General features: G+C 41.9%; 1 protein-coding gene across 5 annotated transcripts in view; it reads right to left on the reverse strand.

Moving 5' to 3' along the window:
• DYNC1I1 (dynein cytoplasmic 1 intermediate chain 1) overlaps positions 1 to 22,910 on the reverse strand; it is a 181,743-nt gene that overhangs the window by 111,128 nt on the left and 47,705 nt on the right. The window contains exons 6-8 of one of the 5 annotated variants that reach the window (XM_068404651.1): positions 15,991 to 16,014; positions 10,308 to 10,334; positions 8,398 to 8,412 (exon numbers count right to left, since the gene is read on the reverse strand). The exons of the other annotated variants lie outside the window; for them this stretch is intronic. Coding sequence (XP_068260752.1) covers positions 8,398 to 8,412; positions 10,308 to 10,334; positions 15,991 to 16,014 — 66 coding nt within the window. The remainder of the gene's footprint in view (positions 1 to 8,397; positions 8,413 to 10,307; positions 10,335 to 15,990; positions 16,015 to 22,910) is intronic. 5 annotated transcript variants of the gene reach the window in all.

The following is a 22,910-nucleotide window of genomic DNA, read 5'->3' on the forward strand; positions in this document are numbered from 1 at the left end:
TGGGATGCTGCTCCCCAGACCTGCCAATTGTCCACTAGATCACCCTTTCTGTGTGACTCCTTGGTCTTCAGCACGTCCCCAAATCAGGGCCACGTTCAAGCTGTGTAGTGCTGCTCGCATGGCATATCTGAGAGGAGACTGTATCACCATTTTCCTAAGGACCACTGCTTTCTAAACAGATATGTTGCTGAAAGAAACCTTGAGGAGAGGGGCGGAGAAAGGAACTGAGGGGAAAAAAAAAGATGAGGGAAATTGACTAAAACCAACCTAAGGAATATTTTTCTTATTCCAGCATGAAATGTTGACAGAATTAAATGTGGGATTTAAAAAAACAACCTTCTAACACACAGTTTCATGTTACCTCCGCAAGAGTTTTGATTCCACTTATGAGACTTCCCGAATGAAAACGCTGGCTGTGTGCCTGCCTCAAAAATACATTTTTTCCTCAGCAGAGTGGATTTGCCAGTTGTCAATGCCATTTCTTCGCTAGCCAGCAAAATATATTCGTACTCACAGCAGGCAATTACCATTCTTTTCTCTACTGGTAAGGGGCATGACTTCACTCCTAGGCCTAAGGCCCCTGGATCCTCTCCTTGTTGCATAGTCTAGTTAGCCAGCGTAATTAACCCTTAAAGCAAATGGAACAATTATTTCCTTTCTTTTTAAAGTGACTTTAAACGGTTTCATCTGAGAATGCTTTTGTAAACAGGCGAATCTGTTTTACACATTTGCGGCCTGTTCCAAGGGGCATCAGTTGCTGGGAACGCCATCAGAGCTAAGCCGCCTCGCACCACGGCTTGAAAACCGCGGTTACAGTCAGCTCTCCAAAAACAAAAACACCGGGGATTGGATCCAAAACTTCTTGAAGTTAATGGGAGCCTTTTAATTAGTTTCAGTGTCTTTGGGGAAGGCCCTTAGGGCAAATATTCCTTTTTGAAACTTGTTCTCCAACTCGTGGGGCCGGGAGGTGGTATTTTTCATGCATACACAACAGTTCTGCAAATGCTCCCAAGCGCTCTTATTACAAGCCCCAAACCATGCTGGGAAAAAAAAAAAAAGAAAAAAAAAATAACAGGTCTCTGGAATACGAATCTGATCTGCTTTGTCTGATAAGAGCATGAATATTCCAGCGAACAACGAATGCGATAGCACTAACAGATCTGGGCACCTCAGTCAGAGCGAGCAGACAGGGCAAATTACTGTTAGGATCTGTGTGAGTAAAGCATAACATGCTGACCACTGAAAGGTACCACAGTAAAAAAAGAAAGAGAAAAAAAAAAGAAAGAAAGAAAAAGTCAGGGTTCTTACATAAAAGTAGCTGTGAATTCAGCTGTATAAAACAGCTGCTTAAAAATACTGGGCACGGAGATTTGCTATCATCAGTTAGATCTTCCGTAGCACAGTCGGGAAGTTCGGGGCTGAACCACTAGACATCCAGGTTCGCTTCTGGAATACAACGTTTACATCTTTCCTTGTCGGACAGAAGCACGATCTCTTATTTCTGCCACTGAGCAGCACTTGGACCAAAGCCGGCATTGTGCTAGCGACAGAAAGACAGACCTTGATCACACTACAATATTCATGTAACTGTCGTGGTTTAATTGCAGCTGGTAACTCTGTCCCAGCTAAAACCAGCACAGCAGCACAGCTTCTTGCTCAAAGGAGTGAAGTTAACAGCTTTACCCCATGTTTACGCCACAAAAAATGGGATCAGAATCTGCACCACAGCACGTGAGGTGCAACTTCCTAGCCCAAATATAGTCCTGAACTGGAGTAATGTAGAACAACCTGTCTGTACCAGAAAATGCAGACAGCTTCTTAAGGGTTACATTTCCTTTTTACATACTTCTACATCAAAACCATATTGCAGCATAGCCTGGGATTCAAACACATCCTACAAAAACAGGCAGCATAACACTGATATTGAACTCCAGCCCAGTTTTAATTGACTGCCAGCTCTCAGCCACTTCCTAAAGCTCCAGATAGCCAACACCAATGTTCTAATTTCTAAATGTGTGCTTCTCTCAGCTGGAGACCAAATCTAAGGGCTTTGGCTTGCCTTTTGAAATATAAACATGATACCGTAACTCCCACAACGGACCTCCACCTTAGACATCTTTCTGAAGGGGGCAAAAAAATTAAGGAGGGTGGCAGGCAGGCCATCGCTTATTAAGAGGGTATCCCTGAAGTATAAACAACCCAATGTTTTCATCATTCATTGACAAATAATTTACAGTGCTTCTGGTGAAATCCCTTAGAAACCTCTTCAGGCACTGGCAACAGGGTAGACTGATAAGTATTTTTAATTAATGCCACTGTAATCATGTGTTCCATATGCTTAGGATAGTATTTTCATGCCAATAGTTAATAGCAAAATGGCTTTCAGTGCATGCTACAGTTCCCAAAAGCATGAGTCTACAAAACTCAGAGGCAGCATTCTTGGGCAAGGGAAATGTTTAATCACAGGAATTTATGTGAACACTATACACTGTACATCGCTACGGCCAGGACTGGCTGACAATGCACAAATGTTCTGTCCTAGCTGGGTGTCTAAGAGCAGCCTCACTAACATTTCTAGGCTTAACATGCCAGGCATTGTGGTGGAGCAACTCAGTTCATGAAGTAAACTTGGGGCTCATTAGTCACTATTGCCTCCACACACCTTCTGAGAAAATACTTCCTTTGCAGAACCTTCTCAGAGGAACTGTCAATGACATCCTGTCCTTTCCTTTCAATTCAGAATAAAATTTTAGGCAGATACTAGGGATTAACACAGCACTGCTGAGGTCTGGAGGGCCCTCAGCTTGATAGCAGTAGCCCACAACAAGAAGCAACACTAGTTTTGCTTATTTATAGCACTGGTTGAAAGGTTTCAAAAGCGCAGTGAAAAACATAATGTCACTTCCCGAAGCAGGCATAAAGACATATGAAAACACGTTCTCCAGCCAGCCAGAGAATGTGGTTTTGGTAGCAGCGAGGAGGTCGCCTCTGGGAAACACACTTAAACAAAAGCTGAGTTCCAGTCCTGGCTCCCATTGTAAGGGGAGGGGTGACTTAGTAATTATTTCTCTTGTTCATTACAGCATCTTGTGCCTGCAAAGCTTGCAGAATATTGGCACTGTCCCAAAATATCTACAGTGCTGATACAACATCACAAAGCACTAGAGTGCAATGATACATCACCACCTCCCCACACAGCAACATAACATGAACATCACTAAAGAACAAGACAGTGACTTTATCACTGAGTAATTTAGTTGATGACTTGAGCTCTAAATAGCCACTTCCCTTCACCTCCTCAGCTGCATCCCTCCTTCTAAAGATGTCATCCACACTAAACCAGCACTTACTGTTCACAGAATCACAGAATCACAGAATCACAGAATCACAGAATGTTAGGGATTGGAAGGGACCTCGAAAGATCATCTAGTCCAATCCCCCTGCCGGGGCAGGATTGCCTAGACCATATCACACAGGAACGCGTCCAGGCGGGTTTTGAATGTCTCCAGAGAAGGAGACTCCACAACCTCTCTGGGCAGCCTGTTCCAGTGTTCAGTCACCCTTACAGTAAAGAAGTTTTTCCTCAAATTTAAGTGGAACCTCCTGTGCTCCAGCTTGCACCCATTGCCCCTTGTCCTGTCAAGGGATGTCACTGAGAAGAGCCTGGCTCCATCCTCATGACACTTGCCCTTTACATATTTATAAACATTAATGAGGTCACCCCTCAGTCTCCTCTTCTCCAAGCTAAAGAGACCCAGCTCCCTCAGCCTCTCCTCATAAGGGAGATGTTCCACTCCCTTAATCATCTTCGTGGCTCTGCGCTGGACTCTCTCTAGCAGTTCCCTGTCCTTCTTGAACTGAGGGGCCCAGAACTGGACACAATACTCCAGATGCGGCCTCACCAGGGCAGAGTAGAGGGGGAGGAGAACCTCTCTCGACCTGCTGACCACACCCCTTCTAATACACCCCAGGATGCCATTGGCCTTCTTGGCCACAAGGGCACACTGCTGGCTCATGGTCATCCTGTTGTCCACTAGGACCCCCAGGTCCCTTTCCCCTACGCTGGTCTCCAACAGCTCTGTCCCCAACTTGTAGTGGTACATGGGGTTGTTCTTGCCCAGATGCAGGACTCTGCACTTGCCCTTGTTATATTTCATTAAATTTCTCCCCGCCCAACTCTCCAGCCTGTCCAGGTCTCTCTGAATGGCTGCGCAGCCTTCCGGCATCCCAGCCACTCCTCCCAGTTTTGTGTCATCAGCGAACTTGCTGACAGCACACTCTAATCCCTCATCCAAGTCATTAATGAATATATTGAATAGAACTGGTCCCAGAACCGACCCTTGCGGAACTCCGCTAGACACAGACCTCCAACTGGACTCTGTCCCGCTGACCACTACTCTCTGGCTTCTTTCCTTCAGCCAGTTTACAATCCACCTCACTACCCGATCATCCAGACCACACTTCCCCAGTTTAGCTGCGAGGATGCTGTGGGAGACCGTGTCAAACGCTTTACTGAAATCGAGATAGACCACATCCACAGCTTTACCATCATCTATCCACCGGGTAACATCCTCATAAAAGGCTATCAAGTTGGTTGAGCAAGACTTCCCGTTGGTGAAGCCATGTTGACTGCCCCTAATGATCCCCCTATCCTTGATGTGCCTAGAGACAGCACCAAGAACAAGTTGTTCCATCACCTTTCCGGGGATGGAGGTGAGGCTGACCGGTCTATAGTTACCCGCGTCCTCCTTCCTGCCCTTTTTGAAGACTGGAGTGACATTCGCTTTCCTCCAGTCCTCAGGCACCTCTCCCGTTGCCCACGACTTAGCAAAGATGATGGAGAGTGGCCTAGCAATGACTTCCGCCAGCTCCCTCAGCACCCGCGGGTGCATCCCATCAGGGCCCATGGATTTATGGACATCCAGGTTGCTTAATTGGTCCCTGACCCAGCCCTCATCAACCAAGCCAGATTCCTCCTCTATCCTGACTTCTTCTGAGGCCGCAGGGGTCCAGGGCTCCTCAGGACAGCCTCCAACAGTATAGACAGAGGCAAAGAAGGCATTCAGTAACTCCGCCTTCTTTTTATCCTCTGTCTCCAGGACCCCCACCTCATTCATCAGTGGGCCTACATTGCCTCTAGTGTTGGCTTTACCTGCAATGTATTTGAAGAAGCCCTTTCTGTTGTCCTTGACCTCTCTTGCAAGGTTTAATTCCAAGGAGACCTTAGCTTTCCTAGTTGCCTCCCTACATCCTCTGACAACAGACTTATATTCCTCCCAAGTGGCCAGCCCCTCCTTCCACGATCTGTACACCTTCTTCTTCCACTTGAGTTTGCCCAGCAGTTCCCTGTTCAACCATGCAGGTCTCCTGGTACCCTTCCTTGACTTCCTACCTGTTGGGATGCTCTGATCTTGAGCTCGGAAGAAGCAGTCCTTGAATGCTAACCAACTATCTTGGGCCCCCTTACCTTCTAGTACCCTGTCCCATGGGATTTCCCCTAGCAATTGCTTGAAAAGGCCAAAGTTGGCCCTCCTGAAGTTCAGGGTTGCGATTCTGCTAGCTATTCTGTTCCTGCCACATGAGATCCTGAACTCTACCATCTCATGGTCACTACAACCAAGGCTGCCCTCAACCTTCACCTCTTCCACCAGACCCTCCTTGTTAGTGAGGATCAGATCCAGCAGCGCTCCTCTCCTAGTTGGCTCATCCACCATTTGCATCAGAAAGTTATCATCAATGCACTGGAGGAACCTCCTGGACTGGGGATGGCTGGCTGAGTAGGCCTCCCAGCAAATATCAGGGTAGTTGAAATCCCCCACAACAACCAGGCCCTGTAATTGCGAGACTGCTCTCAGCTGCCTGTAGAAGGCCTCATCACCCTCCTCATCCTGATCCGGTGGCCTGTAATAGACACCCACAACAGTATCACCCCTGCCAGCCTGCCCCTTAATTTGCACCCACAAACTCTCAACTCGCTCCTGATCCGCCTCTGGACAGAACTCAATACATTCTAGCTGCTCACTCACATAAAGAGCAACTCCACCACCTCTCCTTAGTGGCCTGTCTTTCCTGAACAAGACATAGCCATCCATGACCACATTCCAGTCATGCGAGGCGTCCCACCAAGTCTCTGTAATTGCCACTAGATCATAGCCCCCCGACCGAACACGGATTTCTAACTCCTCCTGCTTATTCCCCATGCTGCGTGCATTGGTGTACAGGCATTTCAGGGAGCGAGCTGGGCACACCGATTTCATCCCAGATTCACCCCCCGATTTCACCCCAGGGGGATGGGGGGCCTCCTGATACTGATTGATGCTTCATGGCAGTAAGTAACAGGAAAGAGCTCTAGTGAAAGTTCACTAACTTTAAGCTATTGCATTTCATGAGAAACAACAAACTGAATCACTAGGGGAGGGAGAACAGCTTTGATTAACAGGAGATGATCTGTAAAACATCAGGAATGCCCAAAAGCCAGATGGAGCAAAGGATGAAACAGAGGAAGATGGAGGAAGCTAGAAGAAGAATGGAAGACAATACTGTCTCTGAGCACAGGACCTGCTAGACAAAAGAACAAGATGCAGGTTCTCTAAGTGTTTATTAGACAAAGTAGGATCTCTGTCCCAACAGACGCCTAGGATGTTAATTCATTTTATTCTTTTTCAGGAAAAAAAAATGTATGGAGAAGCTGAGGGTAGAACTGGATATGAAACCATGTCAGTTTATGACTATTTCACATACTATGACTCAAATGGTCTTTGCTAATCAACAGCAGTTTCAAGATTAACTCGAGCTATCTGGTTTCTGCTCAGATTGCAGAGAAGCTGTGAACTCACCTCACAGTTACACCAAACTCCGTGGCTGTATTGGAGGCAGGCCAGAGGCTTCTCCATGAGTGCATACACTGATGAAGCTACTTGGGCATCTCTGCCTTTCCCACTCAGCTCCTTCTCCTTTCTACTCCAAAACTTCTTTCTCTACTCATGCCTTGGACTCACTTTGTCCCTTTGTGATTATATTATCTACATCCTGCACTCAAACACTTGGTCAAAAGACTCAAGGGGGGTCAGGACAGAAACCAAACTTGTGACCCTCTCTATATTTCTCAGTATCATCACATAACAAGACTGGGATCTCTTAAATCTTCTGGAGTAGGAGGATGCAGGCAAATTCCCACAGCTGGGCAACTCAGAATTGCACAGGCTTCTAAAATTCCTCCAAATTTCTTCATTCAGTCTCTAAACAGAGTAGGGATGTGGAACATGTCAGTACTTGAAGCTTAGAACTACCACTTGGTTAATTATATAGCTGATTATGTAGGACTCTGTTGGCTGACTTACACACAAAAGCTTGGGCATTTCAGTAAAAAAAAAAGTAAAATAAATAGAAAGACCTACTGCCACAACGTGGCAGGAGCTAGGAATGATGAGAAACAAGGTCCTCTGGCTTCATGTGTGGCATTTACAATATGGAAAATTCAATGCCACACATGAAGTACAGTAAAAGTAACAGAAACAACAAAGTAGCTCTTGGTTTCCTTATTTAAACACTTCAACTACAGCTGGAAGATCCCCTTCTGCAAAAGCAACTCAGTCAGCACAAGCCCTCTGAACTTTTTCACCCAAGTTGCCTTGTAGAAAAAAAATACAGTTTCTTGCTTATCAGTAACTGAGTTTTTAAAAGTATGTGCATATATTTAGTGAGGTTGTTGAATTACGGAAACCAGAGTTACCCCCGGCAGATACTCCTTAAAAAAAATAAAAGCCTTTTGTGCATTTTGATTGGGATGACTGCTAAAAATACTCCAACGCAGCTGTTTAATTTGCTGTTGCTCAAATGCTAGTTTTATACTTTTAATTGCTACTATACAAAATTATTTGATTGCATTTGATGAAATTAAGATTTCCAATGTTTAATGATTAAACCTGGGGAAAAAAATGTAACCACATGCTAGTTAAAATGTAAATTGTCTATGCTGGGAAACCTAAGTAAATTTTTTCAGATAGTTGTCACGTATCTACTTATACCTAGCTTGATAAACTTTGCAAAAACTGTTAATCCTTCAGTCTCCTAAGGTCAAAAAAGGCGTTCCCTTATTAAAAATCTTAGATCCTACTGCAGCCACATAACTTTTGCACTTATTTCTGAGGATAAAATATGTCTCTGTAACAGCAAATGTTGCATTTTCAAAGACCCAAGATAGCCTGCTTTGGACACACATAATTTTGTGGGAGCAGTTTTTATACACTGTCCCTCAGGCATGCAAACACTGGGATTCACATGGACAAAACCTATACACTGGGAGTGTGCAAATACACATGTGTATAAATAAGAGAGATGTTTACAAGAGCACACAGACTCAGTGGTTGAGGTGTTTTGCTATGCATACAGAGACACAGGTTTTGAGTTCTTCTGGACTGATGCCGAAAGCCACCTGCAACTGACGACATTCTTTTCTGTGTTGTACCTTGACCACATTAACGCAATGGCCTGCTGCGTAGAGAGCAGAGGTTCTACCTTAGAACATCAGAGCCCTCAACGTATGATCACTGTTCAATTGCTTTTTCCATGTAAAAGATGCATGCCACAGCCCTTCTCTCTCTAAATTTTGTAGTGCTCCAGATTGTTTAGTCTTACTGTAAAGCCGCCATAAGGGCTGTGCACTTCAGCTGACAGATTTCCTCTATCTGGGACAGGTGACTGCTGTGTCAACATCTGGGATAATGAGTCTGATGTTCAGATTATCCTCTGGAAACTCAAGTCTATCACCCTAGACAGTGTTACTCAAGCATAGCTCTGGCAACAAACTAAATATATGTTGTTCTCTTAAACAAGAGCAAGCCATATGAAAGGGAAAGCTGAAGTGCCAGGGAAGAAAGACAGTGGGTGTTATTAAACGCATGTACCGCAGAAGCATTTGTTCTCACAAACTTTTAAGATATACAGCAACAACTATAGCATGCTGGTATCTATTGTAGAATCTAAGACTTCATATAACTGCACCACAAGTACTGGACTTTGCTGCTAAACAAAAATTGTGCACCTACTTCACAAGCTGCACAGGGACACCAGGAATTTAACAGAAGACTCTGCTCCTATGCATGTGTGCAGTAGGCTGTACTTAATTCAGACACGCCATGTTTTTTTCTTACGCTGTTACGTTTACCTAGTAATTATATTACAAAGACACGCAGGCAAAGGACAAGCACACAAAAGCACACTCTCTTTCCATTTTCTTCCTCCCTGCAGAAAATGCCAGGATTTGAGATGATCTCTCTGACTAATTCTTACAGTACTAAATTCTGCCTTCATTTAGCAATCTAGTGTATTTTGTACCTTCAAATTTTTAATTAACTTAAATATTTTAAGTTAGGCACAGTTGATTTTGCCTCCTGAACACTATACACGTTGTTCTAGTGTAATGAACTCTTCGTCATATGTATATACAGTAATTCTGCAAAAGTTTTATATAGTCAATTCTTAGAGCACCCCAAATGAAAGCAGTATGAAATCCCATCTTCATGTCAGTTGTGCACCTCCCACAGAGTACAGTGAAAGTGGCATGTGCATGTATGCACCTGTTTTTTTTTTGGTTTGGGTTTTTTTAATTTATTTTTTTTTTTAGAATGGGCAACAAAGGAAAACATTTCATTAATGGGGCGAAGAAAGAATTGGACTAGTTTTCTAGCCAAGAAATCTGAATGAGGTGCTGTCACAAAGACTCAGAGCAAGACTGGGGTCAAAGCAGAGACATGCAAACGCCCTCTCTGGCAAGGAGTTAATCACAGAATCACAGAATGTTAGGGATTGGAAGGGACCTCGAAAGATCATCCAGTCCAATCCCCCTGCCGGAGCAGGATTACCTAGACCATATCACACAGGAACGCGTCCAGGTGGGTTTTGAATGTCTCCAGAGAAGGAGACTCCACAACCTCTCTGGGCAGCCTGTTCCAGTGTTCGGTCACCCTCACCGTAAAGAAGTTTTTCCTCATATTTATGTGGAACCTCCTGTGCTCCAGCTTGCACCCATTGCCCCTTGTCCTGTCAAGGGATGTCACTGAGAAGAGCCTGGCTCCATCCTCATGACACTTGCCCTTTACATATTTATAAACATTAATGAGGTCACCCCTCAGTCTCCTCTTCTCCAAGCTAAAGAGACCCAGCTCCCTCAGCCTCTCCTCATAAGGGAGATGTTCCACCCCCTTAATCATCTTCGTGGCTCTGCGCTGGACTCTCTCTAGCAGTTCCCTGTCCTTCTTGAACTGAGGGGCCCAGAACTGGACACAATATTCCAGATGCGGCCTCACCAGGGCAGAGTAGAGGGGGAGGAGAACCTCTCTTGACCTGCTAACCACACCCCTTCTAATACACCCCAGGATGCCATTGGCCTTCTTGGCCACAAGGGCACAATGCTGGCTCATGGTCATCCTGCTGTCCACTAGGACCCCCAGGTCCCTTTCCCCTACTAAGGGTAAGCAGGGGATAAGGGTGGGACAAGAGTTCCTGTGTCTGCCCAAATGCCCTGTGCAGCCACATGACCATGCATGATCCATGCTCCAATGTGTGCTTGTGTACGACCCAGAACTTGGAAGAGGTGAAGCCTGAGCTCCTGTAGCCCTGTAACATAGCTGCCCTAGATATGTCCCAAGGTGCACAATATGGATAGTGAGAGCACAGATCAGGGAGAGCGCTGTGCTTTATAGCTCAGCCCCTGCCCCATGTGCCCACAAATGGCAGAGATGTAGCCAATGTAGTTTCAGTCTCTCTCGGACTCTCTTTGCATTGCTTTCCCTGCTAGAGTGCATATAGGAAAATCTAGACTTGCCTAATTTCTGAGTGTGTGGCCATGACTAGAGTACTTTTAGCAAATCACACCAGAAACATTTCCCCTATATGTTAACAGAAATGGTACCCGCATTAGGGAGTACGGACCCTCACGCTGATTTTGCTGTATCTTCTGGTATTGATGCATTTAGGTCCTTAAAGGCTCATCATCACTTCAGTCAGTCCACTCCTATCCTGCCAAATATATAGTTGCAGAAGTTAAACAAATGTCATTAAGAAAGCTGTGATCTTCCCTCAGTCATGTCAGGCATTTGCTAAATCTGCCCTTTTCCATGGTGTTTTCTGTGATCATTGTGATGTCTGCAGCTCCAACAGAGGTAGTAACAACAGGAGCACTTGTTTATACAAGCCACAAAGAGCTGTCTACTTTTGAGTACTGTTCTCTTTTGGTCTCACACACACTTACAGTTTTACCTATTGAGTCCATCTTTTTAACTATCATTGCCACTTTTCCCATTGTTTCCAGAAATCTCAACTCATTAACATTAAAATCAAATTTCTTCTGATGGACTGATTTTTTTTTTTTTTTTGTGCCAGTGAATACAGAAAAATTTCATGTTTCTAGTTTCATGTTTCATGTTTCTAGTTAAATAACTAAGATTGTATTAATGGCACGGGCTTGTTTTAATGACAATATTTTTTGATACAAAGCCAAAATAATAATCTGGAGACATTCTCTCTCGCTATACAAAAGTCTGAAAACAAGCTGAATTGTAAAGTGGATACTGTGGAACCCAGGAAGATATGGGCCCTCTTTTTGTTTATTGATTTTTACCAGAAATAAAGATTAAGAACTATTCCAATCTTTTCTCCTAGTCTTTGCATTAAAGATAGAGGCTTATTCAAATTATAATGAACAGCAAAACCATCCACTCTGAGGCATGACTCATGTTTTTTTTCTTTTGAACGCCTAGCCCAAAAGCAGCATGTATGGTAGAAGGCATGGGTTCATTTGCCAATGCACGACATTTTTCATGCTGTCACAATACATCTTGTGCCAGCTGACCAGCCAGCCAAGAGTGGCACCCACCAGCTGCAAAGGACGCTCATCGCTTCTATTCCCAGCTGGCGGGAAAGTGCCATATAGGGAAAAGTTTGGACATATGGAGAAATGCTGTTTCTAATAGGTTATTTGTAAAAAAGCAAACAAAAACCAAACCCTTATGACAACATCATAAAAGATAATATAACAGTGTCACAGAGTCTTTCAGAAGCAATTCATTAAACTACTTTAAATATTCTTATGCAAGCTCTGGCATGAAAATACTGCAATGTCTGTATAACTAAAGCAAAAGGCGATGAAAGATCCTGTACAACCTCAATTCCCCCTCCCTATCCCTCCCCCAAATACTGAAGTTGCCAGGGTTTCACAGATGTTTTGAGATCATAACACAGGGTCAGAGGATAACTGGTAAGGTCAGCTGGAAAAGGGGGAATGTAAACACTTTTTTTGGACCTTCATGAATGGGACTCTCAGAATAGGAACTTCAGGCTGAAAGAAAAATGAGATAATTTGACTCCATTGCTCTCCTATACTGTACCTCTCGCTCAAGGTTCACAGTGTCTTCTACATGACTCACAGTTGTTTTACCTGCTGATTTTGTGAGTGCCACTCCAGAAAAGGTAATAGTAAAGGGATATAAATTCTAACCCGGCAAGAATAATTTTACATTAAGGAGTAATAAAAAGAAAAGATATTCAGGAGGTTTTAAGCAAACCAGCAACTAATGATTTTTTTTTTTTTTGTCATTTCATCATAAGAGAGCAGCACACTCTACTGGCTGTTTCATTGCAGTTTTCTAGATAAACCCCTACGCATTACTGTAAATCACTATCTTTTACTGTTCCACTGATGATACAGTCTCAGACAATATAGTCTAGCCAGAAAAAAAGAAAACTGAAGGACATGGATGGCAAGTCCTGCTTCTGCCACTGGCTCATATTGCTCAAGGCAGACGACATGACTTGCAGCACTGCAGTTTCCATGTTAAAAGAATAAAGAGAATGACACCAACCGTTGCAAAGCACACTGCCACTCAGTTTAAAGGCACAGACAGAGAGTATTAGTACTGTTCTTGCTATATTAACAATGAAAATACAATTGTAGAGAAGTTTATATTTCACCTTTCATACCAGCTCAGTTGTTCAAGATTCCTCCACATTTTAGCACAGCACCGTCGCAGGAGAATGCATGTCTGTATACTTATCAAGATGTTTGTGGTTAAAGTTTTTCTGTTTTTTAGCTTTGTGTCTCTGTGCAAATACATGATTTTGCCTGGAAAGTATATAACTGATGAAACTAAAGACTGCTATTTTGCTGATTTTGCATGGAGTACATTACAAAGAGATGTCATTCACCCTGATGAAAAGTCCATCTCAAAGGCATATGCACTACATGCCAAGTTGTGTGTTAGACCACAAGAAACAGTTAAACTGGTGCTCCAGTGTTGTGTGAGGTTTCTGCTGTTAGCACCCGGTACACAGAATCCAGTTTCATGTAACTGATTGGTTTAACATGTTTTTACTTTCAAAATATACCGATTCAGTACATTCCAAAAATGTTACTGTTAAAAAAACAACATGCATACTTCAATAGATCATACATCCCTGAATGTCATATACAGGGAATTCTTCTTTCAGGTTAAAATAAATTAATCCATTAAAAAAAAAAAAAGAATCCCAGCTCCTAAAGCAAAACCTTTGGTTTCACAAACAACTATCAGTAGTCATTAGTGTACTGCAATAGTTTGAAACAAGCCTGTAACTTTCATTTTATGCAACTATTTGTAGTATTTCATTACTACAGATATCTTTGTCTCCTTATCACAGCTCTACACTAACTTCCCTATAATTCAAAAAGAATGTATCATCTTCATTCCCCAACTAAGCTTTATATATATACAGACTACTTACAGCTCTATTAAAAGAAACTTCTTAACTGAAGACATAGAAATAAGTGAGAAGGAAAAAAAAGTCACAAAAAACAGATACTACAAATAAGTTTGTTCATATTTACATGAAACATTTTTATGAATAACCTATTTCTTAAGTATAAATTCACTTAACATGATTTTTCCTTTTTTGCTTGCAAGTAAAGAAATATAACCAAACTCTTACAGAGTTTACAAAAGAGACAACATGATTGCAAGAGACTTACAGGCTTTTATTCTACAGAGAAAGAGACAATTCCCTGGGGTCACTGAAAGTCAAACTGGCTCTTATGTGCAGCTGTAATTTTTAGTTTACATGAAAACAAATCAATACCATCTCCACAAAACTCTGATTCTTTATAATGGCACTAAACTGAACTCCTCTTTATCAAGTTCTCAACAGAATTTCAAGTTTATTTTTCTATGTTTACAAGAGATTACATTCAATTGATCGCACCTATGAATAGAGTACTCAGCTCTTTTATCCAGAAAACAGGACAAGAGCTTGCTTCATGAAACTACTTCACTGTGTACAAAAGCATATATGATCATATACAGCATCACAGCAAAACAGGTAAGATAGTTTTCGGAGAACGGCATCTTTGGGGCAGCTGGCACATTTCACACACTTCTTTCTGTCTCACAGCTAAGGAGGGATGAAATTTACCCGTCAGAAAAGCTAAATCCCTTTGATATTATAATTCAACCAGTCAGACTTCAATTCCTTTGTCCTTAGGGCTTGATTCAAAACCTTTTGAAGTCAACAGAAAGACTTCCCCTGACTGCAGTAACTTTGGCTCAGATCCTAAACCATGCTCCTATACCTTTCACTCACCCTCATGCCTTCCCTCCTTCCCAAACCTCGGAACCAGTGTGCATGGTTCATGGCTTAGAGGAGCCTCAGGGCTGTTCTAAATTACTTTAGCTAATATTATCTCCCAAAGAACTAACTGGGAGGGATACAGCATCAATCTATTGTACCTTCTTCTCTGGTCTATCTCCATAATGGGCTCAGAAGAATGGTTGGCTTGAGACAGCTAAGATTTTTAGTGTGCCAAAGGAATTCATATCCAGAAACTAATAATTCAGCTGTTTTTATTTAACTGGCAGAAAATAAGGCCAGGTTCTGGCTGGAAACAACTACAATTCATCTCAGAAAACGACTTTCTCCCAGCTCTGCATTCCTTTCCAGAAAAGGGGACCTAACCAGAGCCAGACTCTCGGAGCCCTTCACTGCAGGGGAGTGTGCATGGCGTAAGGCTCTCTGCATCCCAATGGCACCAATTAACAGAACAGACACTTATAAATATAATAGTAAGGGTTGGATGCACAAGGACTCTCCTTTTATATGGTGATTACAATCAGTCTAAATTTACAAAGATAGAATTCACAGTGCCCATTAGATGTGTTTTAAGTGTCTCTAAATCTGTCCGAGTCCTAGCAGGATGCCATCCAGAACCCCGCGTTCCTCTTGGACAGGTGCTGCCTTTCTATTTTTTCTTCTATAATCTGCATCTCCATGGTACTCTAGCATCCATGCATTATTCAGCAGAGCATTGAGTAGTGTGAGTGACATCTGTGGGTCCTTTTTCCCTTCATGTTCTCACCAGAAAGAATTATATTTCATTTTTATCAGGCCAAGTGTAATGGTCAGATGGTGTGGATCGTTGGCAGAGCCACTTGCCAGAAACAGCTCTGCCATATCAAGTACGTGTGTCAAAGCCATTTGACTATATAAGCATTTCCTGAAATCACACTGCATCTCACTGTTACTGAAATTAAGGTACATCCCGTAGGTCTAAATGAGCAACACAAAGGAGCTGACTGCTGAACTCCATAAAAAAGCAGTCAATGCTCTTGTGATTGAGGGTCTAACAACAGAAAAAACAGGATAAAATAGTACAGAAGGTTTATTAAGAATAGGGATAATGTGATAAGGATCAAATGTGTTTGATTTGTACATCTAGAGAAAAATTAGCTTCATTAATTTATTGATGTCTTTTTCATATCCAGAAGAAGTGTGTGACTTCGTGGTAAAATAAGATGTGCGGAGCAGTTGAAAGGAAGATTTTGCATTTAGTTCAGTACTGCAGAGAAACAGATGTGCAAAAATATCACTCTCCTAAGCAGAACCAAAAAGGTATAACACAGACAATCAATCTGTAAAGCTATATGACTACCAAAGACACTGTTTTTTTTTCTAGTTCCTGCTCACTAATTTCCTTCTCTTCTTCTTTATCTAAGTGCAATAATAATATTGCATGGGTCCATTTTATTTACTTACCTCCTTTAGGATAATGTGACAGGCTACCAACTTCTCTGCATGCTTATCTTTTTTCCATTCTAATTAATGGATTGCCTGAACCAGACAAAAATGAGACAAGCTATGTGCGCCTTGCATTGCTTGTACCTGTTACTGTTTCTTTATCAAATTTGTTCAAATAACTTTTTGTGTAATCACTGAGTGAAATTCTGGAATACATACAGTCACAAAATTCCCCCTTAGGACTTTAAAAAACACACCAATGTAGAGAAGAAATCTAATTACCATGTTAGTTCATCATCAAACACACACAAACATATTCTTCTAAAATAGATTCAGAATTATGTGTTAATAACTGTCTAAAAATGCACGGATTTATTTCTGTCTCATGACCTAGTATTTTTTGAAAGCTTGAAGAAACATAAGCACAGCAAAAGAGAAATGTTGCTACAACCTGCAGTTCTATGAAATAAGTAATCAGGGGGCTGCCTAGTATTACTTGCATCGTCTAAACATGGAAGAAAACTTTGACCACTGGAAATTGATTAGTAAGCAAATAGTCATTTGCATGGACATGTTCCTTCTCTTTCCCAAAGCATCTTTCAAACACTTGGCCTGCTGAGGAGCCTGCCAGGCAATGTGTGATACGTGATTGTGTTGGCAGGCCAACAACCACTGCCATGTTCTCCACAGTTGCTGCCTGCTGATATGGGGCAAGTCTGCTCCTACCTAAATTTAGTCTAGTTTAAGCAAGCTATCGGAGCTCTTCATGTGGTCAACTGGCTGAAATAGGCATCCTCTGAAGGCAGGTGATCCCACCTTAGATTCTTATGTTGCTGCTCTCTAGAGATGTCCCTGACTATACAGACAACCCCAGCAACTAACATAAACAAGGATTCCATAGCGAGCTGGGTAAGACAGATGCTGTGTTCGATGATCAGGCTGCAGCTGGGCTGGCTCAAGTAACAATAAGCACATCATCCCTTGAAGTCTTTACCAGGAGCACCCAGCAAAAGGTTATGAGAGTACCTTCTCCTAACTAATCACTGACCTGGTGAACACTCCCTGCAGGGCATCATCATCATTCTTCTCTCCTTACAAGTCGGTGTTTTTGTCTCTTGCTACTTTTATCTGTGTGGATTTGATCCGCTGGTGAATATGAGAAAAGCTTATAATATTTGGAGGGGCAGCTGAAAATGAGGGCATGTTTCAGGTACTGGAGGGTCTACAACACAGAGCTGCTAGGCTGCAGTTTGAAATTCCTCTTGCACTGTACAAGAGCAAGAGAATAGTCTGTGCAACTGAACAGCAGCAAATTTAAACTTGAAAGGAAGAAATACTTTTTTCAAATAAGGTGTAATTGGGCCTTGAAGCTCATTATGACAGGATGTTGCTGGGGTTATGGTCTTACGAGAGCGTAGGTATGTACTGAAACAGTAGTAATATCCAGGGTTGTAACAGTTAATGCTAAAAGGAAGAGTATGGGAACAAAAATGAAACCTTATGCTTCAGGATTTAAAGTAATCTCAATTTACTAAGAGAGATCTTTTCTGAATGTGATGAAAAGAGGGAGGAATTATCCACCTCTGCCTGCTCTGAGTTGCTGAAAATACCTCGTTCTGGATGTTGTTGAAAATAAAAGTACTACACTGGATAGATCTCAGACTTAATTCAGACTGGCATTTATGTTACTGAATATCTCCTGTATATTGAATTGTTGACTGTATACTACAATAGGATAGTACTGTATGCTACGTGTGTTTCTTTAAGGACATGACATTCAGACAGATTAATTAACCATTTGTTTATTTATTTACTTTAGTGTCAGAGATGTCTTTTCAAGCCACGTATATATTCATTTCACATAAAGTGTAATTAGACTTTGGAGCTCATTATCACATGATGTCCCTGGGGTATATGTATGTAAGAAAAGATTTTGCATTTTTAGCTGTCTCCGAGGACCAGAGAGATCACAGTTCAGACAGTTTAGGCAAGGAGATTCCTCTGTGGAAATGGTAAAATGAGAACATATCCCACTGACACTGGCAGAGACAGCACATACAAAATGAGGGTACACACAGCCCAAAAGAAACTGCTAAGGGCAACAAGGGAGGGTTGTACATACTTACAGAAAAGGTTTCAGCCGTGTTAAAATAAGATGGGTTATTGTTAGTATGAGGTGAGAAATTTTCCCCTCATCAATTAATAGAAGGCCTGGAATACAGAACACGCTGACTTATGTATTTTGCTGGGGAAATAATTGGAAATATTTTCTTATTGAAAAGGAGACAAGTGGATTTAAAACGTATCATGTTTTTAGATGACTAAGTTTCCTCTGTATGGAAGAAGAGATATAAATATTGCATTTGAAAAATGTCAGGTTGATAAAAAAGCTACAGTTTCACCAATATAAAACATGAATGTAAACAACATGTCTGTCAGACACAGCTCTGACATACTGCTTAGCACTGCTAACTTATAATATGCACCTATTATTGTTAGTTCTCTTAATGAAAGAAAGTAAAGACACTGCATAAATTCTTGAACACATGTTTCACTTTTCCAGCTGCCTTGTGCTGCAGAACATCATGCTAACAAGAACTGATGCTAACAAGAAGCTAAAACCAGTGTAGCAAATGGGGCATTTAAATATATATAAACATACAGACATTTATATATAAATAGGAACTGGCTATTTTGGGGAAATGAATGGATCCCTAGACAGACATATTTCAGTTTAATATTACCTGTATTTTCCTACATGGTAACCATTACAGTCCTGCTTAATCAGAAAAAAAAATGGTTATGCTCACTGCTAAAATGGAAAGTCAATATTCAGCTATCATCTCTTTTAGGTTCAATATGAAATTTTGTCTGTCAAGCACAGGGAGCAAAAATAACATGAAATTTGACGTTTTTCCTCAGTCACTTCAAATTGAGACTTGACACCTATACCTGCTAGCAAAAGGCATGTGTTCATGTTCAGACTATTTCCATACAGACTGCCACTATGCAGTGGCACTGAGTCAGAAACCTCAAATCTCTTTGTTCTATTTTAATACCATCTCCAAATACGCTGTACTTGCACTGTCTCAAAGAGCTTATTTTTGTTTCTTCATGCACCAAAATCCATGTTTTCTGCTATGATTTTCAATCTCCACTCAAGTACAAAGCATCTACATTGTTGTTTACTGAGAACTGTGGCCCAATGTTGCAGCAGGGTGGCATACCTCTATCTAACCACCACATCATAAAAATGGGATTCCATTTGCACTTCACACTAAATACTTACTACAAAGTCATATGCAAGCATTAAACCACACTCTTTCTTTTGAAACAGGAAAAAAACCCTAAAATCAATCCAAGGAGATTGCATAAAACAGGTTGAGATGTTAAATACCTGATGATGATTATCAAGAAGTCTGTAGGCTTGAGTATCTGATTAAACAGAGAGGGAAAAATGACCCTCTGAACTTATAACCTACTGGGGGTGGTTTCTACTGCAATAACACCCTGTTCAAACCCTATGGCTACAGTACATCTGTGGTTCACTGACTATAATTACAGCTTTAATACTGTAACTGTAGCAAACAAGTCCCATGGTGTATTAGACTAAACACATGAGGCATTTTGTCCTCTTGACTACAGCCTGTTTAATGGCTTTTCAGGCTCCAGCACATAAGTCTGCTTTTGGCCACGCGCTCCCAAGCAGTTAAAGTTGGCCTGAGCTAGTTCCAGAGGAACACCGATCCAGCCCAACTGGGCATTGGACAATTACTTGAGAATATCATTTAGGGTTGAAACTGATGTTTATCTAGTGATTGAAATCAGTTGGGAACTCAGTTACTGTTGTGTCAGCATTATGTCTTTCCTGGAGCCTTCAGCACTGTTGGTTTGGCTTGTTCCTACACTGGGCATTTACAGCCGGGCTGACGTGGCAGCTGAAGAAGCAGCATACCGAGTGTATTTGTTTGTGTTTTTTATTATACTTCACTCTTTATCCTGGCCCCCCTCCTGAAAAAAAAAAAACAACACAACCCACATCAGGAGAACAGAGCTCACTTGGACTATCCTTTCCCCTCCTTTTCAGAAGCCTGCCCGTGCTCCCCCCTCACCATGCATCACAGGCAGGAGTCCAGCCCAGAGCCAGGAACTCGCTTTGAACCTCTTTTGTCGAATATGTTGCAATGCGCAGCCTCATCTCTACAGCTTTTCAAACAGAAATTGGTGTCTCCTTAGGGTGAGTGAGTGACCTACAGAAACTCTTTAAATGTGATGTTTCCCTCTGCCTTAATCAGATGTCCTGGCTTTATCTCCTCCATTAAGGACTGGCCAGTGGAGCGCCTGCTGCCATGTCTCACGATGCATGCATGCAGACCTCTGTAATCCTCCTTTTAGTGAGAGGGTTCCTCTATCCAGCCCTGCCCAAAAGACCAACCTTTGAACAGCTTGAGTCTTCCTTAAATCCTGTGCTAAAATGAATCATTAGCAATCATTAGGCTCTGACCCTCAGAGTAGGAGCCATTTTATTTTCCAAATAGGATTTTACTTTTGCTTTCCTTCAGTAAAATGCAAATTTTCCAGTTTTCTGACTGTATCATTTGGTCAGTGAAACCTCACAGTCCTGTTAATGCTCCTGCCTCCCACAGTTGGACATTTCTGTTACTAACTTTGTACCTTTCTTTTTGGCAGCTTCTTTCAAATACATTATTCAGCATATTCTCCTACTTAACAAGTTTATCTAAACACAAAGTGACCCTGAATCCGGATGAGACCTGACACATTGTCTGCGGGGTGGAGATAGGCACTGATCTTTAAAGCAAAGCCATTCCTTTGCTTCCCCACTGTCCGTCCCTGAACATCTGTTCCCCGGTAACCCACTCCCTCCCACAGCTCCTACATCGCAGCCGTATTCTCCCATCTCCATGAAACACCTGCATCCCCATTTCTACTTCTTCACCTGGAAGGCCCAGGGACACTGCTCTATTCCTGTAGGCACTGCAGAGGCTTGAAGGGAGCATGCTGTTTACTTGCCTCTGTGTTGGGTAAAAAGTCCGAGTTCCTGACCACAAAGAAAATACAATGAATATAAGGCAAGTATGTTCTTAGGGCAAATATTTTGAAAAAAAAAATCTTTGTTTTTTTTTTTAATGTAGGAAAAATGGTAGATTTTACAAATAACCAACAGTAGCTTACACCACCAACTAGTGTCTAGTGGGAGCTGTTTCCATTAGCTGCAGGTAGAGTGCAAATCACATACAGAGACTTATGATCTTGTACCACCACTACCAGCCAAAATAGTCATGGTCACTTCCTTAAAATGTTGGAAGAGTACTTGGCACCTATTTGGCCACGGAAAGGAGACTGCACGTGAATACTTAGACTCCCATTACATCCTCAAAATAATGTAGGTTAAAACTTCAAAAATAACATATTGCCCCTAATAATAATAGTAATACTTGCAGGGTTGTAAGTACCTTTCAACCTAGGTTACCAAAACACTTTACAAAGGCAGTTAAGTAAGTATCATTATATCTATTCTACTCTGAGCTGACAATGACTTTGTGTCAGTTATAACTGCAGAACAATCCAATACTTATCCATTATTCAGCTTCCCAAAATAACCTGTAATTCTCTAAGCAGCTCTAACAGGAAAACGAAGTTACAAATGGGGCAATGGAATGATTCATCCATCAGTGAATTTAATGGCTCATTTTCCTAACGGGCAGAATTACCACCTCATTGCACTCACGCTGCAAATAATAATGACTTGCATCTATACAGCATCTTTCACCCTGAATGATCCCAAAGCACTGGACAATCTCTCTGCAGTAACAGCTGAGGACAGTCACATGGCAGCAAAACACAGCCACCTCTGGGAAGGAATGCAGATAGCATACTGAAGCAGAAAGTTAAAGGAAAAAAACACACAAACATTAGCTTTTTTAAAGGAAAGCTGAAAAAGGGCGTAAATTCTCCTCAGTGTAGAAATATAGCAGAGCCCTTTTTGGTAGGTGACACGAAAGTTATGGTGAGACAATCAGTTGAAAAACTCTGTGGGGTTTCCTAAATAAACACAAAAGCCGGGGCCCCAGCAGGTGGCCAAGGTTGATATTCAAATCATTAACATTTTACATGTGGAGTTTTCATTAGGACAAGGTTAACACATGATGGACAATCTGTATATATTTGCAGATGTGGCATGCAGGGAAGTCAAACCTGGGCAAGGAGCATAATTCACAGCAATCTCTCTGCCCGAGAATAGCTGAAGGCAATGTCCAATCAAAGTACTGTCAGTGCACCGCTCAGCGAATAAATGAGTTGCTTTGACAGGAAATTCCAACAGCAATTTTAATTCTGATCAGGCTTCAGGAAGTGGAAAGAATAAAAACACATCAATTATAGTGACAGGAAGTTTTAAATCACATGGCAAGCAGCTGCTGCCAAAGGACACGTCTGCCAGCTTTGTTAAGAAGTATGGTATTTTGGTGCGACCAAGATTTTACACCAAAATTTTACAGGCTGACATCAGTCCCTGATTGTATGCTATCCCACTACAAGGGTAAAGAAAATGACACAGTGCAGACAGCACACCGTCATTACAACAAATCAGAGCGACCGCTTTTTTTTTTAAATCCTGACCCAAAACAAGCATATTTATAACAACTCCAGAACACACAACTGACTAATGATATGAAGCCCATGCACATCTACCTCAATACGGCAGGAGATCCCAGCAGCAAGGCAAAGAGACCATAATTTCCTGAATCAGCCTTAGGCTACAGAACCATCAGCACTTTAATCATTTTACACATGTTGCCTTTTTTTCATTAATCCATGTTGTAAATGGTGACCACTGAGATGAATCAGTG

The sequence above is a fragment of the Nyctibius grandis genome, chromosome 7 (assembly GCF_013368605.1).
Source record: "Nyctibius grandis isolate bNycGra1 chromosome 7, bNycGra1.pri, whole genome shotgun sequence".
In the NCBI taxonomy this organism is placed as follows: domain Eukaryota; kingdom Metazoa; phylum Chordata; class Aves; order Nyctibiiformes; family Nyctibiidae; genus Nyctibius; species Nyctibius grandis.